Source organism: Mauremys mutica, chromosome 3 (genome assembly GCF_020497125.1).
Source record: "Mauremys mutica isolate MM-2020 ecotype Southern chromosome 3, ASM2049712v1, whole genome shotgun sequence".
NCBI lineage: Eukaryota > Metazoa > Chordata > Testudines > Geoemydidae > Mauremys > Mauremys mutica.
Window position 1 is genome coordinate 81,056,928 of NC_059074.1, and position 26,576 is coordinate 81,083,503.

The 26,576-nt window shown below is 40.9% G+C and overlaps 1 protein-coding gene across 1 annotated transcript in view; it reads right to left on the bottom strand.

The window, feature by feature from the left end:
* The window catches only part of LOC123366132 (prolyl endopeptidase), a 167,110-nt gene that overhangs the window by 123,500 nt on the left and 17,034 nt on the right, over positions 1-26,576 (bottom strand). The window contains exons 3-6 of the mRNA XM_045009267.1: positions 25,848-25,981; positions 23,257-23,387; positions 16,763-16,972; positions 15,326-15,447 (exon numbers count right to left, since the gene is read on the bottom strand). Coding sequence (XP_044865202.1) covers positions 15,326-15,447; positions 16,763-16,972; positions 23,257-23,387; positions 25,848-25,981 — 597 coding nt within the window. The remainder of the gene's footprint in view (positions 1-15,325; positions 15,448-16,762; positions 16,973-23,256; positions 23,388-25,847; positions 25,982-26,576) is intronic.

Below are 26,576 nucleotides of genomic sequence, written 5' to 3' on the forward strand. Positions count from 1 at the left end.
GAGCTGTCAGCCTCCACCCCAAACCCCACTTTGCCTCCAGCATTTATAATGATGTTAAATATATTAAAACATGTTTTTAATTTATAAGGGAGGGGGTCGCACTCAGAGGCTTGCTGTGTGAAAGGGGTCACCGATACAAAAGTTTGAGAACCCCTGCATTAGAGACCTGCATTCAGTGCCTGCCATGATGTTGCATAAGCTCTCTGCAATTGTGTAATAATAATAAAAAGCAGGTAGAGGGGGGAGAAATGTTCAGCAGCTGTTACCTAATCGTCTTCTAGGAGGGGGTTCATGGCCTTAGTTAATAATGGTAGAATGAATAGCGTTCGAATTTAAACAGAACTCAGAAGTGAGATTTGGGCTCCTTTACCAGCTCAGGGAACTTTGCTTTAGGCTGTAGGGATAATTAGTGAAGGGTTGTAGGTGTATTTTTATTATCTCCGGAAGTGAGTGACATCACTTGCACCATGGCAGATTTGCCCTCATATTTATTAAAATCCAACTCATTCAAGTTGGCACATAAAGTTTTCCAGGATGGCTAAAATGTTATAAGAAGCGAAGTCACCCACAGTAGAAATTTTAAAACTCTTATTCTACTAATTCATTTTTCATCAAAGCAACATGAAAAACTCAAGTAGACCTCAAAGTTTACATTCTCTGTTTTAGTTTTTGCCATTTCAATGAGATTTACACAAAATAAAGATTTGAAGCTCCTGTTAAAACTGAACTATGTTACAACCTTATGGAACAACAGCTGCATCATAATATCCAGCTGAGGCTTTGTGGTATGCATATACTCAATTTGTCTCCAACACCTGCTGCTCTAATGGGAAAGCATAACTGAAGCCACCAATAAGTCCTCTTTTCTACACAGGCTTCTCATAGGTGTCCTGTTTCCTGGTAACTGGTGCTAAAGGCATGGTAACATGTACCAATGTAGTAAGAGAAAAAATTATTTATTAACTTGATCAGTGGGAAGAAAAAAAAGTATATTTAGTCCTTTGCCTAAAACTTTTGTGGTGGAAAGTAATCAATTTAAAGTTTTCCTGTTTAAGTGAGCCGTTGTACATTTTTAGTCTTCCAAAATCCTGGAGCTGGAAGTCACATTAGAAACCGATTGTGATGGTCTACACTATTATGTTTACCATTTTTACAAGATTATGATAATTTTTGTGCCATCTGCCTTGTGAGGTATCAGTTGAAATGTCAATCTTCTGAATATTATTGTCCTGGTAAGATATGCTTATCGACATTGTATTTGAAGTTATAAGATTCTACTATGCATCACTGCTATAACCTGCTCCAAGTTTAAGAAAACTAGGTCTAAACTAGTTTCTCAGAAACAAAAGGACAGACCAACATCCAGCCAGGTCTTAATGGACTATTACCTAATTAAACATTCCTTGGAAGGAAGAAGGGTGTGAGCAAGGACTTCACATATTGATAAAGACACAGTAGGCGGGGGTGGGGTGGGGGTGTAAACAGATTGCCTGTTGCCTGAACCCCAGCTAGAGGTAATTCTCAAAGAGGGGAAAGTGGTATAAGAATGAGAGACAGTGGCCTCCAAATCACCTCTCCCTCCCCACAGCTCTGCTCAGGTCAGCTACAATGGTCTCAAAAGACAAATAAAGCATCATTGAACTAGGGGAGGGGTGGTCCTGGCTGGAAGGCTTTTCAGCCAATACAGACTGCTGTAAACATATGGTCAGACAAAACCTTTTTGCTTTAAGTTCACTTAGCTTGTTAAGTTGGGTATTAGCTTGCATTTTACTCTTCTTTCTTTTGTAACCGATCCTGACTTTTATGCATCATTACTTGTAATCACTTAAAAATCTTATTTTATTGTTTTATTTTAACAAGTGCATTTGGATTAAAAAGTGTGTGGGAAACTCCATTTGAGATAACAAGGCTAGTGCATATCATTTTCCGCTGATGGCAATGATGGGATTTTATATGAGCTTGCATTGTTCGGTAGTGTACTGTACTGAGCAGTACAAGACATTTCTAGGGGACAAGGCTGGGACTAGGAATCTGCTGGTGTTCTTCTGCAGTGTAATTTACGAGTGGTTAGCTAGTAGCACTCAACACTGTGCAGTTGGGAGCAAGTTACAGCTGGAGGCTGTATGTTAACTGGCCAAGAGGGGCTGTTCACCAGTAAAGCAGTGTAAAAGACATTCCAGGTTGGAGAACTGAGGAGACACAGCTATCCAGCAGTCCAGATTGTACCATGGGGTATGTCACACTGATGCAGTAAGGATGTAGCAAAATGTGTACAGGAAATATCTGATATCTAAAGCAGTGGTTCTCAAACTCCCCCCCCGCCCCGAGGATCACTTCAAAATTGCTGAGGGTCTCAGCGGACCACTTAATGTTCTTTCCAAATATTGTTTGTACCATTAGCTAACTATTGTAAAGCGCTTTGGATAAAAGCGCTCTCTCTCTCTCTATATATATATACATATATATAAACCTAACGTTTTTGTTCTACAAATAAAAGCACACAACCCATATTTTAATATCAGTAGTCTTACCTTTCTAGTGCAATGGATGTGCCCACTCTCTCCCGCCGTGGCAGCCCCCGAGCTGGGGTTAGGAAGGAGGGGAGGTCTCTCCCCCAATGCAGCAGCTCCTGAGCTGGGGTTGGGAAGGAGGGAGGTCCCTCCCCCGCCACAGCAGCCACAGAGCTGAGGCTGGGAAGGAGACACGTCTCTCACTGGCAGCCGCAGCCCTGGAGCTGGGGAAAGTCGCCTCTTTCTCTGGCCACTGCAGCCCTGCACGTCCCAAATTCCCCCCACCCCCTCTTCTCACTCCACTACCCCCTCCCACCTCTCCCCTATACCCTCCCAAGGCCACCACCTCACCTTACATGTGCGCTTTCTCCAGGGTCCAGGCACCTAATTAGTGGAGCCATGCCTGCGCAGCTACACTAATTAGGTGGGTGGCCCTTCATTCTCTTGTGTGCAGCCGCCCAGGGACACACCTTAAAGGGAACTATCCGCAGACCACCTGAATGGAGCTTGCGGACCACTGGTGGTCTGCAGATGACAGTTTGAGAACCTCTGATCTAAAGCAAACTTTGCTCTGTAGTTATGAAATGTGACAGAGGAGTTTCATGTGGCCCTACATTTCTTGGTTAAATATGTTAATCCTCTCTTAGATATAAGGATTGTTAATATTTGCAACTGATGCTACACAATAAGTTTAAGAATACCTAAATCCTACTCTAACAGGTTGTAATACCTTTGGTGATAGAAGGGGAGAGGTACAGCAACAGCTCAGCGGCCTGCTAAACCCAGGGTTGTGAGCTCAATCCTTGAGGGGGGCCATTTAGGGATCTGGGGCAAGATCAGTACTTGGTCCTGCTAGTAAAGGCAGGGGGGCTGGACTTGATGACCTTTCCCTTCCAGCTCTATGAGACAGGCAAGATGCTTTAATTTTGCATTAACATCAGTACACTGAAACAGATGAATTAATTCAAGCTGTCTTTATTCACAGCAGGTAAATTTGTCTGTTTCAAGTCAAGGTTACATAGAGAGATGGAAATCAAAATTAACTGTTGCAGAGAGATGCATGTTTAACAGACACGTGCACTGCAGTCAGCTGAAACAAAAATTATTATACACTTTTGATTATTAATATTTTACATATTTAATTTTTTCTTTAATGAATATAAACTAGTTTGATTATTATTTTGCTTTCATCTTTTCAGAGAATCATAAAGGTGTTAATATAACTAGCATATATTTAAATTATAATTTTTTCACTCAGTAATATTAGGCTTTGCAATTCTTCAATCATGAACCAGCGTATTTTTTTAAGTTATATTGTGAGTTAATGCTTAAGAGAAAAACTTGTTTGCACATTTTTTTTTTTAAATAGGGTAATTTAGGACCTCTGATAACAGCAGATTTGAGTTTTCCTTCAGCATTTCCCAGATGGACTAGTGAAGAGTTGATAGCAGTTTATGTTTAATTTGAGGCAGGAACTCCCAAAGCATATTGCTGGTGGGATGCCAATTAGGTCTGTCTGCATCACTCTAATTGTTGTTACATCAGTGAGTTCTGTAACCCAAAGGAATTTAACAGCAACAGGACAAGACACTGTTGGCTGCAGCATACTAAAATGTTATACTGGAGAGGTAGACATCCATTTCTCTAAATGCCATTGGCCAATTTGTGCTGTAAACAGATTGGGTGTTTCCAAAAGGGGGGGGAGGCGGAATATGAAGTCGTATTCTCCACATCCACATTTGGATTTTCTTCAGGTAGCCATATCTTGTCAAAGAGACCAATTAGTAACACTCACTGATAGCCCACAAAGTTTAAATTTCACACTAGGATCTGGGTTCAAATCCTATGCTAAAACACAAGTAAATATGGCTGTCACTAACACACAACACTGCACTGTCAATATCTAACTCAACATTGTGAAGGGCCTGTCGAGGGAACCTCTGGATGAAAGCTAGGCTTAATTCACGAGAGAGAGAGAGAGAGAGAGAGAGAGAGAGAGAGAGAGAGAGAGAGACTCGAATTAAGGTGGAAAATTCATGAGGGTTAAATGAAATGAGCAATTTCTGTCTGGACTGAGCAGATGTGACTTCCTTTCTTCTGCATTCACAACCACTAGGATAACCATATTCCTCAAAGGGAAAAACGGGACATGTGGGGCTTGTCCAAGGCCCCTTCCCCCCCCTCCCCTCCCCATGAGGCTCAGGTTGCTGGAACCCTGCCCCACCCCAGAAGAGGCTGGGGTTGCAGGAATCTTACCTGCCACCCTTGGAAGAGGTTGTTGCTGTTCACTGCAATCCTGCTTGCCACGCCCCTGAGAGCCCTGCCTCTTCCCCCTGCAAGGGGCTGGCATCTCCACTCGCACTCCCACACACATACGCAAATTCCTCTGCACCCCACCTTTTGACAAAAGTAGACATTTGTTCTGTTTGCTCTTGCCAATTGATCAAGTCGGCGGAGCAAACGGGACAAATACCCACTTCTGCCATAAAAGTCAGGACGGCCAGGACAGGGCTTAAAAAAGGGACTGTCCTGGCCAAAACTGGACATATGGTCACCCTAACAATCACTATTTATATTATGGGATTCTTCACTGCTGCAAGACTTCCAGATGACAATGCCAGCCTTCTTCACTGCTACAGATCTCACAATTATCCACGTTTATCTCACCTCCAGGTGGCTTTATTGTAACATGCTCTATTTGGGGCTAGCACTGAAGACCTACTGAGAAGTTTCAGATAGGGCAGAAGAATTCTGCCTGGCTGCTAAGCACAGCAAGCCAACATGAGCTCTGCATTGGCTTCCCATTCATTCTTGGGTGGAATCCAAGATGTCCATAGCTATCTATGGAGCCCTGAATTGCACAAGAGCTCTCTTCTAGTCTATTTCCTAGACTGCCTCTCACATGATACCCCATCATGGTAGCTACTACCAGCAAGGAATGGCCTTACATCTCCACAGTGGAACACCTAGGGTCAAACAGCAGACCATTTTTGGTGTAGGGTCAAGCTCTAGGATTCATTTGTATTTGTAGTTTGCTGAAGCCATAGCCCAAGACTGCCGGTATAAAAGGATGTACAAATTTACCACTGTTATGCTCGCACATGGACAATAATTGTTCCAAAACTAAGATTACTCTGTGGTCCACACGTTTGTTTAGATAGTTAGGCATACACTCAAATCGTGGTCTCAACAGCCTCATAAATAGTAGCATACATGAACATTTGCCAAGAACTTTTCATATATTGAACTTGTTTATGACCGAATTTAATGCTAAAAAACTGCTGGATTGAAAGCCTCTATGGATAAAATGCGTAGAGCACAGGCAGCAGTGCAAACTTCCCCATATTACTCCAGCAGTGTACCTCAACCTTGTTTGCAAGTACCATCAAATCTTTAGCCTCTTTGCCAATATGCCAGATTGGAACTTTTGGGGGGGGGGGGAGTGGGGGGAGGGAAAATACACCTCTGAACTAGGAAATGAACAAAGCAATTAGTTAAATGACATTCTAGACAAAGCATTCGTCAAAGTTATACAGTACACAACATCACAAATGTGAGTTTATGAGGCCCAGGAAGTAGACAAAGTTAGTCCGACAAGTTTTGTTTCATTCCCTTCAAAGTACTGGACCCTTTCTGTAACCATTACATTTTTGATAGCTGAGTTTTTCATTTTCTAACTTAGGGTTTGGTGGATTTTTTGTTTTTGTTTTTTTTTTCTGTTCACACTAACTTTGTTTCTTGGAAATATATTACCTATTTAGGAAGATACATGGGATTACCCATGAAACACACAAATGAATTAATATCTAAGAAGAAAAAAAACAAACATTTGAACTCAAAACATTCAGTATCAGTCAAATATATTCTCCAGCAGGCTACACATTATTTGGTAGAGAAAAAGATTAGTTCCTTTGTTATATTAGTAATCTGAAGGAGCGGATGGACTTTTATGAATGCAATACATGTAGATAGCAGTTATGGTCTATTATATCCACTGGCAAAAGAGAATTTAATCAAAAAAACTTTATGTAAGGGCCACAGAGTTCAATCCAGGTGTATTGCTTAGAGAATACTAAGATTTTCATACATAATTTAACGTATTTATATATATATATATATATATACACACACACACACACACACACACACAGAATGCAGGATTTTCACATATTCTAAGACTAGGTGAGACTATTGTGATCTTGTAGTCTGACTTTCTGCATAACAGGCCATAGAACTTCCCCAAAATAATTACTGTTGGGGCTGGAGTATATATCTTTTAGAAAATCATCCAATTTTGTGTTTTAAATTACCAGTGATTGAGAATTTCATACTTTTTGGCTTTATGTATTTCTCCACAACTATAACATCTATAAAAGTAATTTTAATCTGAAAGGAAAAAAAATGTAAAGTATATTGATAGTGCCCAAGATTTCATCAACAGTACAACCAATGCTTTTAAAATCACTTTGCTAGTCAATGCAGCAACACTCGAGATGGATGCATTCTTACTTTCTCTTTATTTCTCTTTATTTCGAGTCTGCAATATTGTATCAAGCAACTATGTATTTTACTCCTATGCAAGCCTATTTACCCTCCTTCATCTTGTCCTATTGTACTACTGCAAGGGAAAAGTAATCAGTTCAGAAATTATTTTGCCTGACAAGCTATGAAAAAAAAATATTTCAATGCAGAAAACTTCAGGGATTAGAGAACACAGTGGTGTTTGAGGGAAGATAAATTCCCTTTGCCTATAACTCCAAACATTTTTAATGCTGTTATAATTCCCACCCTGAAGTCATTAAGAAACCCTGATCATTATTTTTTTTACAAACTGCTGCTCTTCCTCAAACACTAGTGTTCTTTGCATACCAAAGAGGATAATGGTCATTATCACATAATGCATTCCTAATGAAACAGAACAAACTCAGCAAAGCACTCAAGTGGAGCCAAGTGGCTGAGTTAGGAACTGGACTCTCTGTTCCCATAAACCAGGCAAGAGAAGGTTAGACCACCTGGAGAAGGGAGAGTTGGTGGCAACAGAGATCCAGCTGCACCATGCATGGTACCAAAACCCAGGGGCACAGAAACCAGAGTGACGTCAACAGCAACAGTGAGCTATTTTCCAGCACTATTACCAAACGAAAGATTGCAGGCACGAAGGAGGAGGATTGCTGCTGAACTGACAAGCAGAAAGGACAAAGCAAAACTACGGTATTTCTCCTTTTAAATGACATCAGGACTGTTTTGCACTACATGCTATGTTTTGTGCGACAGTCTAAAACCCATCAGGAGTGAGGTTCTCTGGCAATGGTCTAGTACATTCTTGAAACGAATGCTTGGCTAAAATTGGTTAATGTAATTAAATCAATGACCTCATAAGTATTTGTATTATCATAGCATCTAGGACCCCCCCGCCCCGCCCAGTCATTAGGGTTGCCAGGCAGACGGTTTTCATCCAGTTAGCAGCTCAGTGGGGCTAAGATAGGCTCCCTGCCTGCCCTGACTCCATGCAGCTCTTGGAAGTGGCCAGCATGTCCAGCTACTAGGTGCAGGGGCAGCCACGGGGGTGCTCTGTGCTGCTCCCGCAGGGAACTGGGAACCACGGCCAATGGGAGTTGTGGGGGCAGCGCCTGCAGCCATGGGCAGAGCACAGAGACCCCTGACGCCTCTGCCTAGGAGCCAGACATGCCAGCCGCTTCCGGGAGCCGCCTGAGGTAAGTGCTGCCCAGCCGGAGCCTGCACCCCAAACTGCCTCCTGCACCCCACACCTCCTCCCGGAGCTCTAACCTTGCAAACACTGGCATGTGCATGTGGCACTTTCTTCCTGTTTGCCTTTGAGTACACTGCAAGTTGTTTAAACCCTGAATAGTTGAGGACGTGGCCTTGAGAGCCATCTCTTATTCTATATCCACCTAGGTGGATTTCACTGTTAAAACACCCCAGAAACATTGGTGGAGCCCTCCCAGCTGTGTGTAACTTATTTCCCACCAGCCCACAGAGTTTCCTCACCTACTCCTACCTTCAAGTTCAGCTCCATCACTGGTAGCAACAATGGGAAGTCTTAGGAAATAATTGTTCTCCAACTTTACCAGCTGTGAAAGGCTTTACGAAACTTGAGCAGGAGTGAGGGACCCTCCGCCGAATTGCTGCGGAAAACCTGAAAGTGCCGCCCCGCTCCGGAGTGGCCGCCCCAAACACCTGCTTGATAAGCTGGTGCCTGGAACCAGCCCTGATTAAGACAACCCATTTGTTGTTCTTTTTAAGATATCCTACAACACTATTCATTTCAGAAATCTTCATTCCACACTGCCCTCTACTGGGAAGTTAGTCAAACTGATTTTCCCCCCTTCCCATCTTAAATTCAATACAAAAATATTCTGGAGTACTAAAGAGACTTGATGCCATCATCTTTATATTTATAGCTGGATTATTTTTAAAACACACAGACTGGAAATAAACTAAATTGTTTCTATCAATCAATCTTTCAAAGCAATCTTTCAATAATACCATTTGCAGCATCAGCAATTATGTTTAAATCAAACAGCTATTGTATCAGAGTTGAATGAGTAATGAGTCAGGGAATTGAGGGTTTTTTTTTTACTGTATGTTGTCTCTCAAAGGTATTAAACTGACCAAATTTCTTCTACTTTGCTTTCCCCAAGTCAGTGACCTATTTTCATTTTTCTCCTTTGAAAAAAAATATACCTAATCAGGTCTATATCTTCCATAGAGAATTTTTAAAGTACAGTGGATTTACTCTGTCATCCCAAGGATTTCCTTTTCAAGTGTATCACATTTGCAAATAAAAGGGCATTCCCCCACCTGTGAGTCAGCCTTGCAAACTCAGCCTTGGTTACAAGAATCAAAAGGAGTTCTTTCCATTTCAGGTATCACCAGCAGCAAGCAAGGTTCTATAGGCCAGATTAAGGTTTTCAATTACACTTGGTATACCACATGGCCTTATTTGAGTTTGCACTGCTATAACTGTATAAAATGGAAGAGAATTCAGCTCTCCCAGCCCTGCAAGGCTAATACGGCTAAGTGCTACGTAAACTTTTTGTCACTTAAGGAAGTAGATAAGACTCTGGATATACACAACAAATCTGTTTAATAAAAAGATGTTCAACTGCAGATGGTTACATTTCATAGGATGTCAGCATCTTAAGAGAAAATAAGCAAAGATATTTAAAGAGAACAGCAAAGCCAATAAACATTTTAATTAATAACAGATGCCCTTGGTGTACAAAGTCTCTTGAATTTTTCCAATTAACTTCGTATCATCCATTTTTCTCACACACACCTTCAAAAGTTTGCCAGACAAGATTCAGTCAAGTCTTACAAACAAGTTCATATAAAGAGTAATTCTGATCTACCTTCCCACCGATTACACACAGCAATTTCCCTTTTACCATGAAGGGACTTTGGGAAAACACTACAATTAAAGTAACAATAAAACAATTTTATTCAAGATACTAAAACTGATAGGCAAGCTCCACACACTACCCCCCTCCCCCACCGTAAGAGTCCTCATTTTTTATTAGCTTGTTTTTTTCCCCCCAATCTAATACATACAGGTGCAAAGTATTTCACAACAGGAACCCAGGGCACTCCTACAATTTACAACAGTTTAAGCATCTTTATTAGATTAGTACATAGCTATTTGTCTCTTCAGTAAAATCAAGTAGGCTACGCTCAAATCAAACAACCAAACAAACTCCATTAGGTCCTCTCACTCCCTTCCCGGGATCAGAATTTCAGGTGGATTATTCTTCCTAGATCCCAGGGAAGCAGTACTAATTCATTATCCAGAAATTTATCTTCACAGCAGCAACCCCTTTCAACATCTGCAGGCCCTAAGGGATCTGGCAGCTTCCCTACACTCTTCATATTAGTTTTCATGCTGTACAAAGATAAATTCTTGCTACAAAACATTAGAAAGGTGGTTTGCTCATTCAGCATAAGAGCACCATACTGTGTGTCAGTATCACATACAAAATGTCACAGAAGGCAAATTTTACTAGAAAAAAGCCCACATCTTTCATTAATGTAAATCTTCCTCAAGCTCCCTGTCTTGGTGGTGGAACCACTGGATACAGAACTGACACGGACATGGCCTTCAAAGGCCAAAGGTGTGATGGCAACTCTGTGCCTGGCATGGCAGACGCTTTGCCTTTCACCATGAAGTTTCTACAATGAGTTCTCCTCACACTCAGCTCCACATTTCTGACATCAAGACATGTTTGCCATGCTTCTTCCACTTGAATAGGAAAAGCCTCTGTTGCAGCCTCTGTTCTCTTCCATTAACTGACAAAAGATCATTCAACAGGTTCTCACTATGAGTTTGGAGACAAGATTTCACTCGAGAGCACACCACCACCTCTTATATTATTGTCCTAGTTAGCATAAAGAGATCCCCTAGGTTTTGGACATATCAGAACACAGTGCCCAAAAGGAAAATGAATTAGCTTTCACAACAACATGTGTACTCTAACAATGTGCGTCACCAGTGTGAATCAGTGGGTTCATCACTATGAGACATCTGTCACCAACAGACTGAGAGGAATCAGTTTATTTACAAGAGTGAGAAAATAAGGACAACAGTTTTCAAGTTACATCCCTTTCTTATCAATTTAACTCCACAAACTTTCTAGTTTTTACTATATGACTGATTTTCAGTGACAGATTAAAGTTTATAGTTTGTGATCTAGTGAATAACTACTTCATGGATGGACTGCATGTCCTAAGACAAGGGTTCTCAACCTTTTTCTTTCTGAGGCCCCCAAACATGCTATAAAAATGACATAGTCCACCTGTGCCACAATAACTGGTTTTCTGCATCCAAAAGCCAGGGCCTGTGTTAAGGGGTAGCAAGCAGGGCAGTTGCCAAGTGCCCCATGCCACAGGGAGCACCATGAAGCTAAGTTGCTCAGGCTTTTTCTTCAGCCCCAGGTGGCGGGGCTCAGGGCCTCACGCTTCACCACCATGCAGTGGGAATTCAGCTTTCTGCCCTGAGCCCTGGCAAGTCTAACACTGGCCCTGCTTGGCGGACCCCCTGAAACCTGCTCGCCCCCCCCTCCCCAGGGGCCCCTAGGCTCCTTGTTGAGAAACCACTTGCTTAAGAGGTCTTTGCCATCTCTAGATTTTATGATTCATAAGTGCTCTAATCTAAATAAATAAATAAATAAATAAAAATCCTGCTTCACGGAGGTTTTTCTCCCCAAGGAATTTCACAACTGAGGGATCCAAATCTGGATCACTGCCTTTTTCTTAAATGGATTTTTAAAATTCTTTGATAGAAATTATGTCTTCCAACAGTTCCAGCTTTTCTGTTGACAGTGACTTGCAATTAAAAAAAAAAAAAAGATTTAACTACTGGAGTTCTATGTGCTGAGTACACCAAACAGGACAAAAGCAGTATTATTCATCACGAAGGAGATAAAAATAAAAATAATAAAAAGATCATCAATAGCAGTAGAGCGGAGTGGTTAAGCACAGTAGCTGGAGTAGATCTGAAAATTCCAAGAGAATATCAACTATTAAGAAGATCAGTTCTCTGATTACCTGAATGATTACGACGATCACCGATTCTGTAAGCCAATTTATATGCAGGGTAGGAGTTACTCTGTGGCCAATATGTTGCTATTTTCAACCCACTCAAGCCTGTGGCTCTTTAATAAATTATTATAGGTGAGACTGGCAGTGCAGCCTAATATTAAGACTGCCCAACGCATCACACTAAAAGGATGCTTTTAAAACTTTGCCAGAGTTTAACCGTTTGGACTGATTTTCCGTGCCTGCTGTCTGTCTCATGCTGAATTGTTTTGGAAAATTTCAGTCAAAACGGTTCAGCCGTTTCAGAGGAGACATGGGGATGGGGAACAGGGAAGTGTTTTTCTATCCTTTGGAGTAAGAACTTGAAATTTGGCAGGGGTGGCCTTTGTGCCAGGGATATGCTTTATTTTTTTTTTTTAAACCATCCCCATTAAAGACTATCCATATTTGACATTTTAAAAAAAGTTGTGAGTTTACACATGCTTATCAGAGACTCCACTCCTGGGATGAGCAGGACTTTTCCCACTTTCAGCTCTGGGCTGCTGTAGGCCCTGCTGGTGCCAAGTCTGGTCACCTAAAGTGAGAGCATGGGAACCTGTCTCCCCAGTGCTCTCAAATGATCTCCCCTGCTCCTGACTGGAATGCAGAAGGGAAAAGAGCTGGACTAAGGGGTGGGGAATGGAACAATGGGACTGGATGGATACAGAAGACGAACTCGTTGAGCAAGGAAACTAAGGCTACATCTACACTACAGACAGGATCAAGTATCAGAGGGGTAGCCATGTTAGTGTGGATCTGTAAAAGCAGCAAAGAGTCCTGTGGCACCTTATAGACTAACAGACGTATTGGAGCATGAGCTTTCGTGGGTGAATACCCATTTCGTCGACGCTCTGAGATCGAGCCACCAGCGGTTGATTTAGCAGGTCTAGTGAAGACCCGCCAAATAGACAGCAGATTGCTTTCCAGTCGACCCCTGTACTCTACCCCCAACAAGAAGAGTAAGGTAAATGAATGGAGAATTTCTCCTGTCGACCCCCCGCAGCGTAGACCCTGCGGCAATTTGACCTAAGGTACGTCGACTTCAGCTACATTATTCGCGTAGCTGGAGTTACATATCATAGGTTGACTTACCACGGTAGCGTAGACATAGCCTGAGCCAGGGAGGGAAACGAGGCCGGGGGGTGGAGGGGGTGGAGGAGAAGAGAGACTGAGATCTGCATCCATCCACTCAGGGGCAGGAACTACTGGCTGGGCAGTAAGATAGATAAGAAACCTGAGGAGTGAAGCCTCGGACTGGCTAGGTGAGGAGAATGGGAGCTGGAATGGGGAAGACACAGGACTGGGACATGGACAGGTTAGAGTCAAGTTTGGGGAGCTAGAAGAAGAATCTGTGCCTACTAGAGCATACTCCCCACCAGAGCATGGAATGGAGCCCAAGAATCCCAAGTCTCATCACTACTCTACAGTCCGCAAATATCTGTGAAATCCACTGGCAGTGTTCCATCCCCCTTGGGTGTTGGTCCACACAGAGGATAACAACCTACTACTGCTATCAGTTATTCCATTACTTCATGTGGCAGAAGTCTGTTTAGTTGGTCTCAAGTTTCCAACCCTACTGATGACCTATGTGGGTGTCAATATCCTGCCACATGATGGCATTTGTTTTTTCAGTGTGCCTTAAAAAATTAAAACAAAAACAAAAAAGCCCCCCTCCACACAACCCAGGAAGTTACACACAGAACTATGTTAAAAGAACATTAGGATTGCAAAATTAAGCACTCAAAAGTTAACTTTAATTCTGGCAGTTCCTACCTATGAAACCTTAATTCAGGCACCTTCTGAATATGCATTATGATTAAGACTACGATTTAGTCACAGAAGTCACAGAATCCATGACTTCCAGTGACCTCCATGACTTCAGCCTGCAGTGGTCAGGAGCTGGGGGGAACCCCTGGCCACCGCAGGCAGCGGGGGACCCCTGCAGCTCCTGGCCCCCACAGGCAGTGGGGGGACCCCCGCAGCTCCTGCCCCCTGTGCAGCTGCCACGCTTCAGACAGTGTGGGGACCCACAGATCTCCATTTTGTCAGGTATATTTTTAGTAAAAGTCATGGACAAAAAAGAAAAATTCACGAAGTCGTGACCTGTCCATGACTTTTACTAAAAATATCCATGACAAAATCTTAGCCTTAATTATGACAGTGTCTTTAACTACTTAATCACGTGTAATTTTTTCCACAAAAACCCTGCCTCATTCCATGTACCACAGGATGCTGCTCACTAAATGAGCAGCTATTCAATGTTTTGTTTTATCTTTGTTATTCAGTGTGTGGCCTTCTGCTTATTTGCTTCACATTATTCAAATCCCACCCTGAAGACAACTATTAATTTCCTTGCAGGCTTTTCTTAAGTACTCATTACTATAGCACCTGAGTGCTGCACAAACATTAATCTATCTTCACATGGCAGCTATGAGATGAAGGGTATTATTATCCCCATTTTATAGATGGGAATTGAGACACTGAGACCAAGGTCAAAAGTATTAACTAATTGTGTACCCAACTTAAGACATCTAGGACCTGATTTCTCAGAGTATTTAACATTATATATTACATATACTTAATATTCAAATCACAGATTTCGTTGACTTCACTTGCAGCTGTGAGTGCTCAGCACCTCTGCAAGTCAGACCTCCTGGTCTCATGTCAGGCTCCAGACGATGAGGCAGTCACAATTAGTGATCACCTGTAAAAATCGTGACTTACATGAGCTGTCCAGCATCACATAGGAATTCCGTGGCAAGGGAAGGATAAAATCCAATTCTCCAGGAGAGCATTCATCTGCTTTATCCCTGAAACCCTCCCTTCTTTTCCTGAACATTCTCTGCCTCATTCGCAATGCACCTTCCAACTTCCACAACAAATGAGCCAGGGGGCCTATAGACAACAGTCTCCTTCACTACACTACCCTGCTTCATCCCCAGAGCTTGTCCAGACTTTGTGCTGAATGATGCAGGATCCCAAGGGGAAAAAAAATAGTATGTGATCATGAAATTAAAGTCTGTATCATAATGCTGATGCACAGAACGTCCGAATTAAAATTGTATAAGTAGTTTTAATTCTGGCACTTCCTAACTTTTGTGCCTTTGACTTTGCAACCTTAATAATGGTCTCAACATAGATTTTTTTGTTTGTAATAAATATTACAGTTTGGCTTAATCAAAGAGGCTGAACATGCATAAAGACAAACAAAGTGTGCAATTTACCTCAGCTCCACCCATCCATTTTGGCTCATCAGGAAATTCGGCACATAAAACATCTTTTGACTGGTCAGTCCCAAGGATGTGGTAAAACAGCTTCTGATGCACATTAGTGGAGGTCTCAGTGCCTGGTATAATTCAGAAGGGAATTATTTCATTTTCAAAGACCATTTTTATTAACACCATAAACTTTTTGCAAGCTTCTCTGCCTCTGTACACACACTTGTGGTGAAACGAGTTATTCAAGGATTGCAGCCTGATACGGGTCAGCAGCCATTTTTATTTTCACTACACAAGTAAAAAGGGTGTGTATTTGGGGGAGAAGCAGGTATGACAAATATTGCTAATTTCAGGACTCGTTTCACGCTCCATTTTCCGGAAGCCATCAGCAACTGCAAATATTATTCAAGGAGTCCAAAATATCTGAATAGGTTTTGGCATCATGTAACATGAGATGCCATTTACAGTCATCCCTTTTAGTAAATATATAGTAACTAAGTAAGATAACATTGGTATCGCTAGGATATTATCAGTTAGTGTTCATATAATAATACTTGCTGAAAGTCAAGAAGTGATATTTTCAGGCTTTGTATGAAGTGCTAGATAAAGTTTGAGATAGGAAAACAGGACTCTATGCCATCAGATTTTGTTTAATCAAATCAAGGTAAAAAAGAATATTGGCCCAATAATTTTTGGGCATGTAACATTTAGGCTGCATTTCCTGTTTTTTTTTCCTCATTAACCATTTGTTTGTTTTAAATGTTCAGGAGTGACAGACAGATGCAGTTTAGTCAGTAATTCAATCCTTACCAAATACTTCTAGATTTACACTACAGCACTGCTATGTGATTTTTTAACTTCTGAACTTAGAGCATTATTTCAATGCAAAAAGGACAAGGCCAGGTACCAAATTTGGAAGTTTGTCCAAATTATAGTTCCAGAGCAGTTGAATGTGTAAAAATAAGAGAAAGACTTGCTCCCAGCATGTTTAACAAAAAGTGCTTGGTACAAGATCTTCAAAAATCTCACCGTGGAAAGAAGGATGAGTAAACTGTTTACACAAAAAAAGACAAGAAAGGAGAGACAGGAAAAAAAAAACATACTTATAAAGGAAAATAATGTATATGGACTTAGGCCCTGATCATTCAAAGACTTACACACCTGTACCACGATGATCAGGGAATGCATATGTACGTTAAGTCTTTTCAGGAATGGAGAGTGCAGTGTACAGTACTTGTAGAAGTAGCAATCTCAGAGGGGAGTGAGTATCAAGCAGTCAATCAATATTCTACACATTTCTCAACTACCTAAGGAAATTGCCTGGGGCAACTTGCCATGGATGTGGTTAAACAGTGCTCAAGTAAAACAATTTTCTAGCCACTATTACATCCATCTCTTGAAAAAAAGGGGTTACTTTTCTCCACTGATTCAAGACATACTTACCATCACTTTTCCCATCTTGTTTTGGATAGCAGTTGTAGAACATGCCTTTTCCATCATGGGTCCAAGCCATGCAACTGAATTTAACCCTTTCCAGCATATCTGGAAGCTCTTCAGGACCGTCCACTTTCATAAACTTGATAGTTACCCAGTCTGAGCCACTGGAACTCAGACCGTAAGCAAAGTATTCACCATCTTCACTGAATGCATAACCTATAGATAAAGCCAAACAAATGCCTGGGTCACTATTTGGCTGCACAACTTTCTACCACTTGCCACAGACAGACAGAAGCATGGCACCAGTTTAAAGTTGAAAAGCATTTAAAAAAAAAACTTTCACTTTTGAACAAACATTTAGAGCACACTTTTTTTTGTTTTTGTTTTAAACTACTTTAGTAGGTTGTGGCTCCCTCCGCCAGCAACTAGTAGTAAATGCACTGGCAGCACCAGCGATCTTTGGTTGCTGGCCATCTCTCATCTATTGCACATCTTTAGTTAGAAGCATCTTACCATCTTCCAACATGAAGTGGTGACGCAAGTTATGTATACACATATGTAGTAACTAGAAGGAGTGCTGTCTAGTGGTTATCCCAAAAGACAGAGAGGCAGGACTCTTAATTTCTACTCCCAGAGCTGCCACCAATGGAACTATTTAGTGTTTCTGTCACTTCCAATCCATTGCTTAGAGTAAACCACGGCTGAAGTGAGGAGGCATTGCACTTTACTGGTGGGCTCTGCAGTGTTCAAGTCGCTCCCTCCTAAAAACCTGTCTGTAATTAAATTGGGAAGGGGCACACACATCTTTAAACACTTTTTTTCCAAATGCAGCTTTCAAAATTCACACAGTTTGACCTTATAATAAATCTATAATTTATTAGAGTCCCTCCACACAGCTCTGTGTAGCTCAAAAGCTCGTCTCTTTCACCAACAGAACTTGTTTCAATAAAAAAAAAAGATACTTCAGTATTCTGGGTGAAGTAGTATTAGCTAACGACCAGAAAAGGTCAACATAATTAGCAGGATCACCCACTTACCCCCAGAAGATCTCATCAGCACTGGTTGGTAATTCGTTCTGGGGATATGAAGGGATCTTTCGTACAATCAACTGTTCCCAAACACATGGTATTCACTTTTCTGGAGTCCCTGGAGATTCCAGAAGTTCACAGCTCACTGATTGAGAGTTTAGCTTAGCATACCATCCTTTTTACACAAAGAAAGACTGGTACGTGACAAATGCTGAGGACACTCTACTAACAACTATCTGAACTATGAGCCTTTTCCTCAATTGCCTGTGGATACTGGGGGTGGGGGGGTGGGGAAGGCTTATAATTAATGAATTTAAAGGACGAACATCCTCAAAGAAAGTGATTGCCATTCCAGAGAGAGTCATTTCAAGTTAGACTCTGCAAAGCAATAGAAAATATAGAGAAATATACTGGAAAAATTGTGCATCATCAGATGGACGGATTATATGACCTAACAGAATTAGTTGGAAAAGGCCCGAGATTTATGTAGTTCTATCTGAATCATGGGAGGAAAACAAGATTCTGCAACATCTTTCAGGAGGGCCTTAGATGGATGTTGGCCCAGACATTGAGGGGCAAATTCAGTCTGGTTATAAACAAGCTCAACTCTACTGAAGAGAATGGATTACACCAGGCCTGAATTTGGCCTGGTGTTTCCCCTAGCAATATAAATACACATTAAATTAAGCTTTATTTATTTATTTTTTTAAAAAGCCTTCCTTCACCCCTGTGCACACACGCACCACCCCTCTACCTACCTTTATAGCTCATGAGGCTATGTCTTCAATAGGAAAAAAGGTGTTAACTCCCTTGAGGCAAGAACATAAGAGCTGCCATGCTGAGCCAGACTATCGTCAACTTTGCGCAGTATCCTGTCTCCCAACAGAGCTTCGGGGGAGTATACAGAACAGGGCAATTATGGAATGATCCATCAGTCTTCCACTCCCTGCTAGTCAAAGGCTGAGCATGGTTTGGATCATTCACCATCTTGGCTAATAGTCACTGATGGACTTATCCTCCATGAATGTATCTAGGTCTTTTTTGAAACTAGTTATACTTTTGGCCATCATATGTCATGACAATGAGTTCCACCGGTTAGTTGTGCTTTGTGAGAGAAGGACATTCTCGTTTGAATTAAACCTGCTGCCTCTTAATTTAATCAGGTAACTCCTGGTTTTTGTATTGTATGAAAAGGTAAACAGGGTGAACAACAAAGTGTTATTTACTTTTTCCACACCGCTTACAATTGTATAGACCTGTATCATATCCCCCCTTAGTTGTCTCTTTTCTAAGCTGAACTGTCCTAATCTTTTTAGTCCCTCATGTGGAAACTTTCCTTACCTGTGATCATCTTTCTTGCCTTTTGCTGTATCTTTTCCCATTGTAAAGTTTTTGAGATGGGGCAACCAGAACTGGACACACTATTCAAGGCATGGGTACTCCATGGATTTCTATATTGGCATTACAATTTTTTGGTCTTAGTTCCTATTCCTTTTCTAATAGTTCCAAACATACTGTTAGCCTTTTAGACCGCTGCGATGCATTTAGCTGACGTTTTCAGAGAACTATCCATGGTAACTCCAAGACCACTTTTTTGGGTGATAACAGCTAATTTAGAATCTATTATATATGTATAGTTGGGATTATTTTTTCCCCATGTGCATTATTTTGCACTTATCTATGCTGAATTACATCTGACATTGTTGCCCTCTTACCTAGTTTTGTGAGATCCCTCTGTTACTTCTCACAGTCTGCTTTGGACTTATCTTGAATAATTTTGTATCATCTGCAAACTTCACCACTTCACTGTTCATGCCCTTTTCTAGATAATTAATGAATATAGTGAACAGTACAGGTCCAACTACAGATCCTTGGAGGACTGCACTCTTCATCCCTCTCCATTGTGAAAACTGACTATTTATTCCTACCCTTTGTCTCCTAGCTTGCAACCAGTTATTGATCTACAAAGGGACCTTCACTCTTAGGCTACTTAGGATATGTCTACACTGCAATTAAACACTTGCAACTGGCCCATGTCAGCTGACTTGTGCTCGTGCTATGGGGCTATTTAATTGCAGTGTAGTGTTCAAACTCTGTCTCAAGGACCTCATGAGGGGGAAGGGCTCCAGAGCCCAGGCCCAAGCATCTCTACACTGCAATTAAATGGCCCCATAGCCCAAGTCCCAGGAGCCCAAGTCAGCTGACAAAGGCCAGTTGCCGGCCTTTAATCACAGTGCAGACATGCCCTCAGTTTGCTTAGAGGGACCTTGTCAAAGCCTTTTGGAAAATCCAAGTACACCAAATCAACTGGATCACTGTTATCCACACAGAATTATAGAAACGTAGGACTGGAAGGGACCTCGATAGATCATCTAGTCCAGTCCCCTGCACTGAGGCAGGACTTAGTATTACCAAAACCATCCCCGGCAAGTGTTTGTCTAATCTGTTCTTAAAAACCTCCCATGACAGAAATTCCACACACTCCCTGGGTAATTTGTTCAAGTACTCAACTACCCTTACACTTACGAAGTTTTAACCTAAATTTCCCTTGCTCCAATTTAAGCTGATTATTTCTTGTCCTGTCCTCAGTGGATAAGGAAAACAATTTATCACCCTCCAATTTCTAACATTTTACATATTTGAACACTCTTATGTCTCCCCTCAGTCTTTTCCAGAGTAAACAAACCCCATTTTTTCCTCGTAGGTCATGTTTGCAAGACCTTTAATCATTTTTGTTGCTCTCCTCTGGACTTTCTCCAAATTGTCCACATCTTTCCCAAAGTCTGGTGCCCAGAACTGAACACAGTACTCCAGTTGAGGCCTTTTCAGTGTTGAGTAGAGAAGAAGAATTATTTCTCATGTCTTGCTTATGATACTCCTGCTAATACAGGGTTTCTCAAACAGGGGTCGGCGCTTCTGCAGGGAAAGCCCCTGGCGGGCCGGGCCAGTGTGTTTACCTGCCCCATCTGCAGGTCTGGATGATCACGGCTCCCGGCCCATGGGAGCTGCTGGAAGTGGCACGGGCCGAGGGATGTACTGGCCGCAGCTTCCAGCAACTCCCATTGGCCTTGTGCTAATACATCCCAGAACAGTATTACATTGTTAACTCATATTTAGGTTAGTGATCCACTATAGCCACCAGATCCTTTTCTGCAGTACTCTTTCCTAGGCAGTCATTTCCCATTGTGTACTTATACAACTGATTGTTCCTTCCTAAGTGGAGTACTTCGCATTGGCACTTATTGATTTGATCCTATTTATTTCAGATCTTTTCTCCAGTTTGTCAAGATCATTTTGAATTCTAATCCTGTCCTCCAAAGCTCCTGCAACCCCTCCCAGCTTGGTATTGTCCGCAAATCTTCATAAATTATTTGGATAGTGTTATAAAGAGTATACGTATGAAGATATTGAATAGAACTAGACCCAGGACAGATTACTGTGGGATCTCACTCAATATGCCCTTACCATTGGTTCACTGTCAAGCTGTAACTTCTCTCCGAGTACAGTTTTCTAACCAGTTGTGCACCCACCTTATAGTAGATTTCTCTAAGCTATATTGCCATTCTTTGCTTATGAGAGGGTCATGTGAGACAGCATCAAAAGCCTTACTAAACTTGAGATATGTCACATCTCCCGCTTCTCTTTTATCCACAAGGCTTGAACTGTCAAAGAAAGATATAAGGTTGTATTCTTGTTGGCTCCCTCCAGGAATTCTAATGGATCAATGAGGCATGACTTCCCTTTACAAAAGTACTGGTGCCCAGTACTTAATTTGGGCTCACCTGCATGTAATTGCCAGGATTGCCTCTTTTAAAAAGACAGCATTACATTCGCTACCTTCCAGTCATCTGGTACAGAGGCTGATTTCAGTGATAGGTTATACACTACTGTTACTAGTTCTGTACTGTTATACTTTAATTCTTTCAGAACTCTTGGGTGAATACCATCTGGTCCTGGTGACTTACTACAGTTTACTGATCAATTTGTTCTAAAATTTTTCTATTGACACATCAAGTTGGACAGTACTTCAGATTTTGTCGCTACCAAAAAACAGCTCTAATGTGGGTATATACCTCACATCTTCTACAGTGAAGACCGATGCAAAGAATTAATTTAGCTTCTCTGCAGTGGCCTTGTCTTTGAGTGCTCCCTTAGCACCTCTGTCATCTAGTGGTCCCACTCCTGTTTGGCAGGCTTCCTGCTTCTGATGTACTTTAAAAAACAGTTACTGTTTCAAAATCTTTAGCAAGTTGCTTCTCAAATGCTTTCTTGGCCTCCCTTAATATTTTTTTTTAAATTTACTTGTCAGTGTCTATGTTCTTTCCTATTTTCCTCATTAGGATTTGACTTCCATATTTTAAAGGATGCCTTTTTGCCTCTATCATCTTCCACTGTTTAGCCACAGTGGCATTCTTTTGACCCTTCTACTGTCTTTTTTGATTTGGGGTATACTTTTAGTCTGAGCCTGTTATAGTGTTTTTAAGTTGTCTCCATATTGGCTGCAGACATTTTACCTTTGTGACTGCTCTTTTTAATTTCCCTCTAACTAGCATCCTTATTCATGTGTAGTTCCCCCTTTTAAAAGTTAAATGTTACTGTGGAGGGGGTTTTGATATTTTCACTCCTACAAGGATGTTAAATTTAATTACATTATGGTCACTATTGCCAAACAGTTCAGCCTACAGAGGCAGCTTGTACATTTCACATGAGTTAGTAGGTTAAGGTAAGCCCTAAGCTCCCTCACACACACTAACTCAACCTGCTAACTCGTGTGAAAACTACATACTACCTGGTCTTCACTAGGATTCTGCCTCAAGTTAGAGATATTCCTTGCTTGTTCAAGGTAGCTGGGCTGTGCAGGGATGTAACATGAGGCGGACATGACAGTGCCACAGGTACAGCTTAATTAATATACAAAAACTTTTGTAAAAGGTAGATCAGCATCTTTAACTAGACTCTGTACTGGATAGTCAATCAGTGGAGAGGCAAAGCACTACTCTGGAGAACTCCCACTCTGCCTTGCCCAATAATTACCATTTCTGGCATAAAGTTGGACAAATACTTTGAACTGACATTTGAAAGAAATTACACTAGAAAAAGTGCTGAGGCACCTGAGAATTAGAGGTGTCCATCACACAAATGCATATGAAGATTATAAAACAATCCAGAAAGCCAAAAGCCTGTGCTGAGAGAAAGAGGAAAGATTACCCAAGTGATATTAGATATTCTTACACATAATCATTAGGAAATCTTTGAAATAATGAGAATTCCTTGCACTCATCTTTTTATCTTTTGCTTTTTTATTTTGAGTAGACAAAACCCCTATCAGACACCATAGCTTTCCCCACAAAAATACTTATGAACATTATGTTTTGATGTAAACAAACAAAAAAAAAACCCTAACTTTTATAGTTTTGTAGCCTCAAAATAATCCCAATTTCTGTTTTTTTAAAAAACTCCTGCCTCACTGACCTCGTAAAGCCACAGTGCCATCATCAGAAAGCTTATTTGGATCAAGAAATATTTTGGCATCAGCATCCAAGGATTCTTGCACATATAATACTCGCTGGTTCTGCAGTCCAGTATTGTAAAAGTGAAAAAACCTGGAAAACACAAACTGAATGAGCAAAAAAGGAACTCTATTTTTATTTTCTAGCTCAGCTAGAAAAAGAAAAAGAAAAAGGAGGAGGCGGCGGTACGAAAGATTGGTAAGAAGTCATAAAAGACAAACAGAAGCCATACAGTAGTATCATCTTTACAACAGAATATCCAAATGTTTCTGGAATAAAGGGATGTGGAATTCATCTAAGGCACCTTCTACCAAAAAAAAAAACACCCCAACACACACACTATATACAATAGAGGATGAAGTAACTTCCACACTACAACATGACACTGAACAGTTTGACAATCTTGAAATCTTAGCAAGTTTGGGAAGCTTCATAGGACTGTACCTTAGAAAACCTTTGCACTCAATATTACTATTTCAAAGTTTCCTTCCATCCTGAGTACTGTATCTGGTGGCTGATAAGTAAGTTTTAAATAAAAAACTGCATTTGAAACTGTTTCCCTGCATTTCCTTGCTAAGGTCTAGCACAGCAATAAGTGTCAGGAGATAGGTTTCAGAGCAGCCGTGTTAGTCTGTATCGGCAAAAAGAACAGGAGTACTTGTGGCACTTTAGAGACTAACAAATTTATTTGAGCATAAGTTTTCGTGGGCTACAGCCCACTTCATCAGATGCATAGAATGGAACATATAGTAAGAAGATATATATACCTACAGAGAACATGAAAAAGTGGAAGTAGCCATACCAACTATAAGTGGCTAATTAATTAAGATGAGCTATTATCAGCAGGAGAAAAAAAATCTTTTGCGCTGATAATCAAGATGGCGCATTTTAGACAGTTGACAAGAAGGTGTGAGGACACTTAATATTAATATGAAACTAGATACCATTAACTTGGGTTTGAATAGAGACGGAGTGGTTGGGTCATTACACACATTGAATCTATTTCCCCATGACAAGAAAGTGTGAGGATACTTAACATGGGGAAACAGATTCAATGTGTGTAATGACCCAACCACTCCGTCTCTATTCAAACCCAAAGTTAATGGTATCTAGTTTCATATTAATATTAAGTGTCCTCACACCTTCTTGTCAACTGTCTAAAATGCGCCATCTTGATTATCAGCGCAAAATATTTTTTTTTGTTTTTTTTAAAGTTAGTTTCACTTCTGTGTTGCCAGGTATTTTCACTTCCTAGTTTACTAAATTAGTGTGACTGGACCACTGTTTCCCAGAACACTTTTTGTGCTCCCTCAGCTTTTTAAAGAGTATTTGTAATTGCCAGGGCCAGTTCCAGGCACCAGAGGAGGAAGCACATGCCTGGGGCGGCACATGCTAAGGGGCGGCATTCCAGCCAATCTTGGGGCAGCACAGTCCAGACTTTTTTTTTTTTTAAACACGCTTTGGCAGTCCAAGCAGCTTTTTTTTTTTTGGCTTGGGGGGCAAAAACGGTAGAGCTGGCCCTGGTAATAGCTGCTGTTTCAGAGATGATTAGTTGCAGCTGCTATTTCTTATCTTATAGTTGAAATATGATTTATGAATTTCTAAATATTATAACCATAAGAAGTTTATAGGCCTTATTTCAAATGAGTAAGATGTACATGAGAAAGCCTTTTTTATATCATGTAATCTCTAGATCTGGATAGATACAATTAAAAGTAGTAAAAGCACAATTTTTTGAAGTTAGTCTCTCACATGAGGTTGATCATTATTAACGGATAGTGAATACATATTTCAGATAGGGATGCTATTGGAAGAGCTACAGCTCCTCTCCCCTGGCTTTGTGTAGCAAAACCACTTTCTGAGTAGTCCTCTTTTCCCAATCTCTGTGAAGCAGCATGGAGGGGGGAATAGGGGAATTCCTTGCACCTGTGGATAGTTGTGGGAAAGCATCAAAACCTATTGGTTGACTGAAAAAAGGCTCAACTGAAAGACAGAAAGGGCTCTTTATGATTTTTACAATTAATAAATGTCCACATGGCACAAAGAGACATTACAAACATGGCTATCACATCCCCTCTTTGCTCTTTTTGCTGGAGAACTGCTGCATGTCTCTGTAGTGATGTCATAGGACAAGGTAACCCAAGCTGCAACTCCATCTCTGCAGTTGAGGAAAGCCCAAAAATCAGCATCCCCCTTTCTACCCTCGCCTAGTTAAAAGGAACAAAAGCTGCAATTTAAATTGGCAAATTGTCAGTAACTAAAATTTTTAAACGAGTACCCTTTTATTCTCATTTTCTTTTTTTAAATCCTTGTTAAACAGTATGACTTTCTGCTCCTCTGCTGATATTTAAGGGTCTTTTGAGCAAAAGAATATCCATAGAAAGATAATGAAAATGACTACATAAAGTCCTGTCAATTGCACAAAGTAAAAATAGCAAAATTTCCTCCAGTCCCCCTGACCTTTCCAGTTTAGTAATCCTAGGTATTACTTCTAACCAGGGCTTAGAATTCAGCTTTATGATCTAAAAAGCACCCAGCAGCTTCTTTACATACCTTTTTCCTTTCTTGAAGTGGCAACTGTATTTGGGATAGTCATAGAGCTCAGTCATTCGTTCTTTGAATAATCCTCTGACAGGACACTGCTCAAGAAAGGGCACCGTAAGCTTATTCTGGGCCTCCACAAAAGCCTGAAGGTAAAAAATAATGCACATGCTGAGTCAAACATACCTATACGTCCTACAAGAAATACTATCTATCTTCTGACACAAGTCGTATAGAGAGAATTGCTCTATGTATTTGATGTGTAGAGTCACCCATGAAGAGTCTCAATGCCTACCTCCATAATATCATGCTAAAGTGATAGAAAATAAAGTATTCAAGATAAAATAGTAGATCTCAATCTAGACTCTCAGATGCACACTTGTGTAATTAAAATTACAACCACCAAAAACTAGATTTCCTCCCATCCCCCAAAAAGAAGCATTTAAGAAAGCTTCTCATATTTGTCCAAGAGGCTTGGGTAAAAATCAGATTATAGTGTGTATCTAAATAGTGTTCGCTTCACTTGCATCACAAGAAGCATATAGAGCTGCTGTACAGCGCGCCTCCAGTACTCTACAACTACTAAAACTGGAACATTCATAAGGAAAAATAAAGTGTATTTCACCCCAATAAGGTTAGTATTTATACGGCAATGTATGACTGGCAGACATGCATAACACTTTGAGCTGTGTCAATCCATCACATCTCACAAGCGATATAGAATTGGTCTGGACAGTAAAC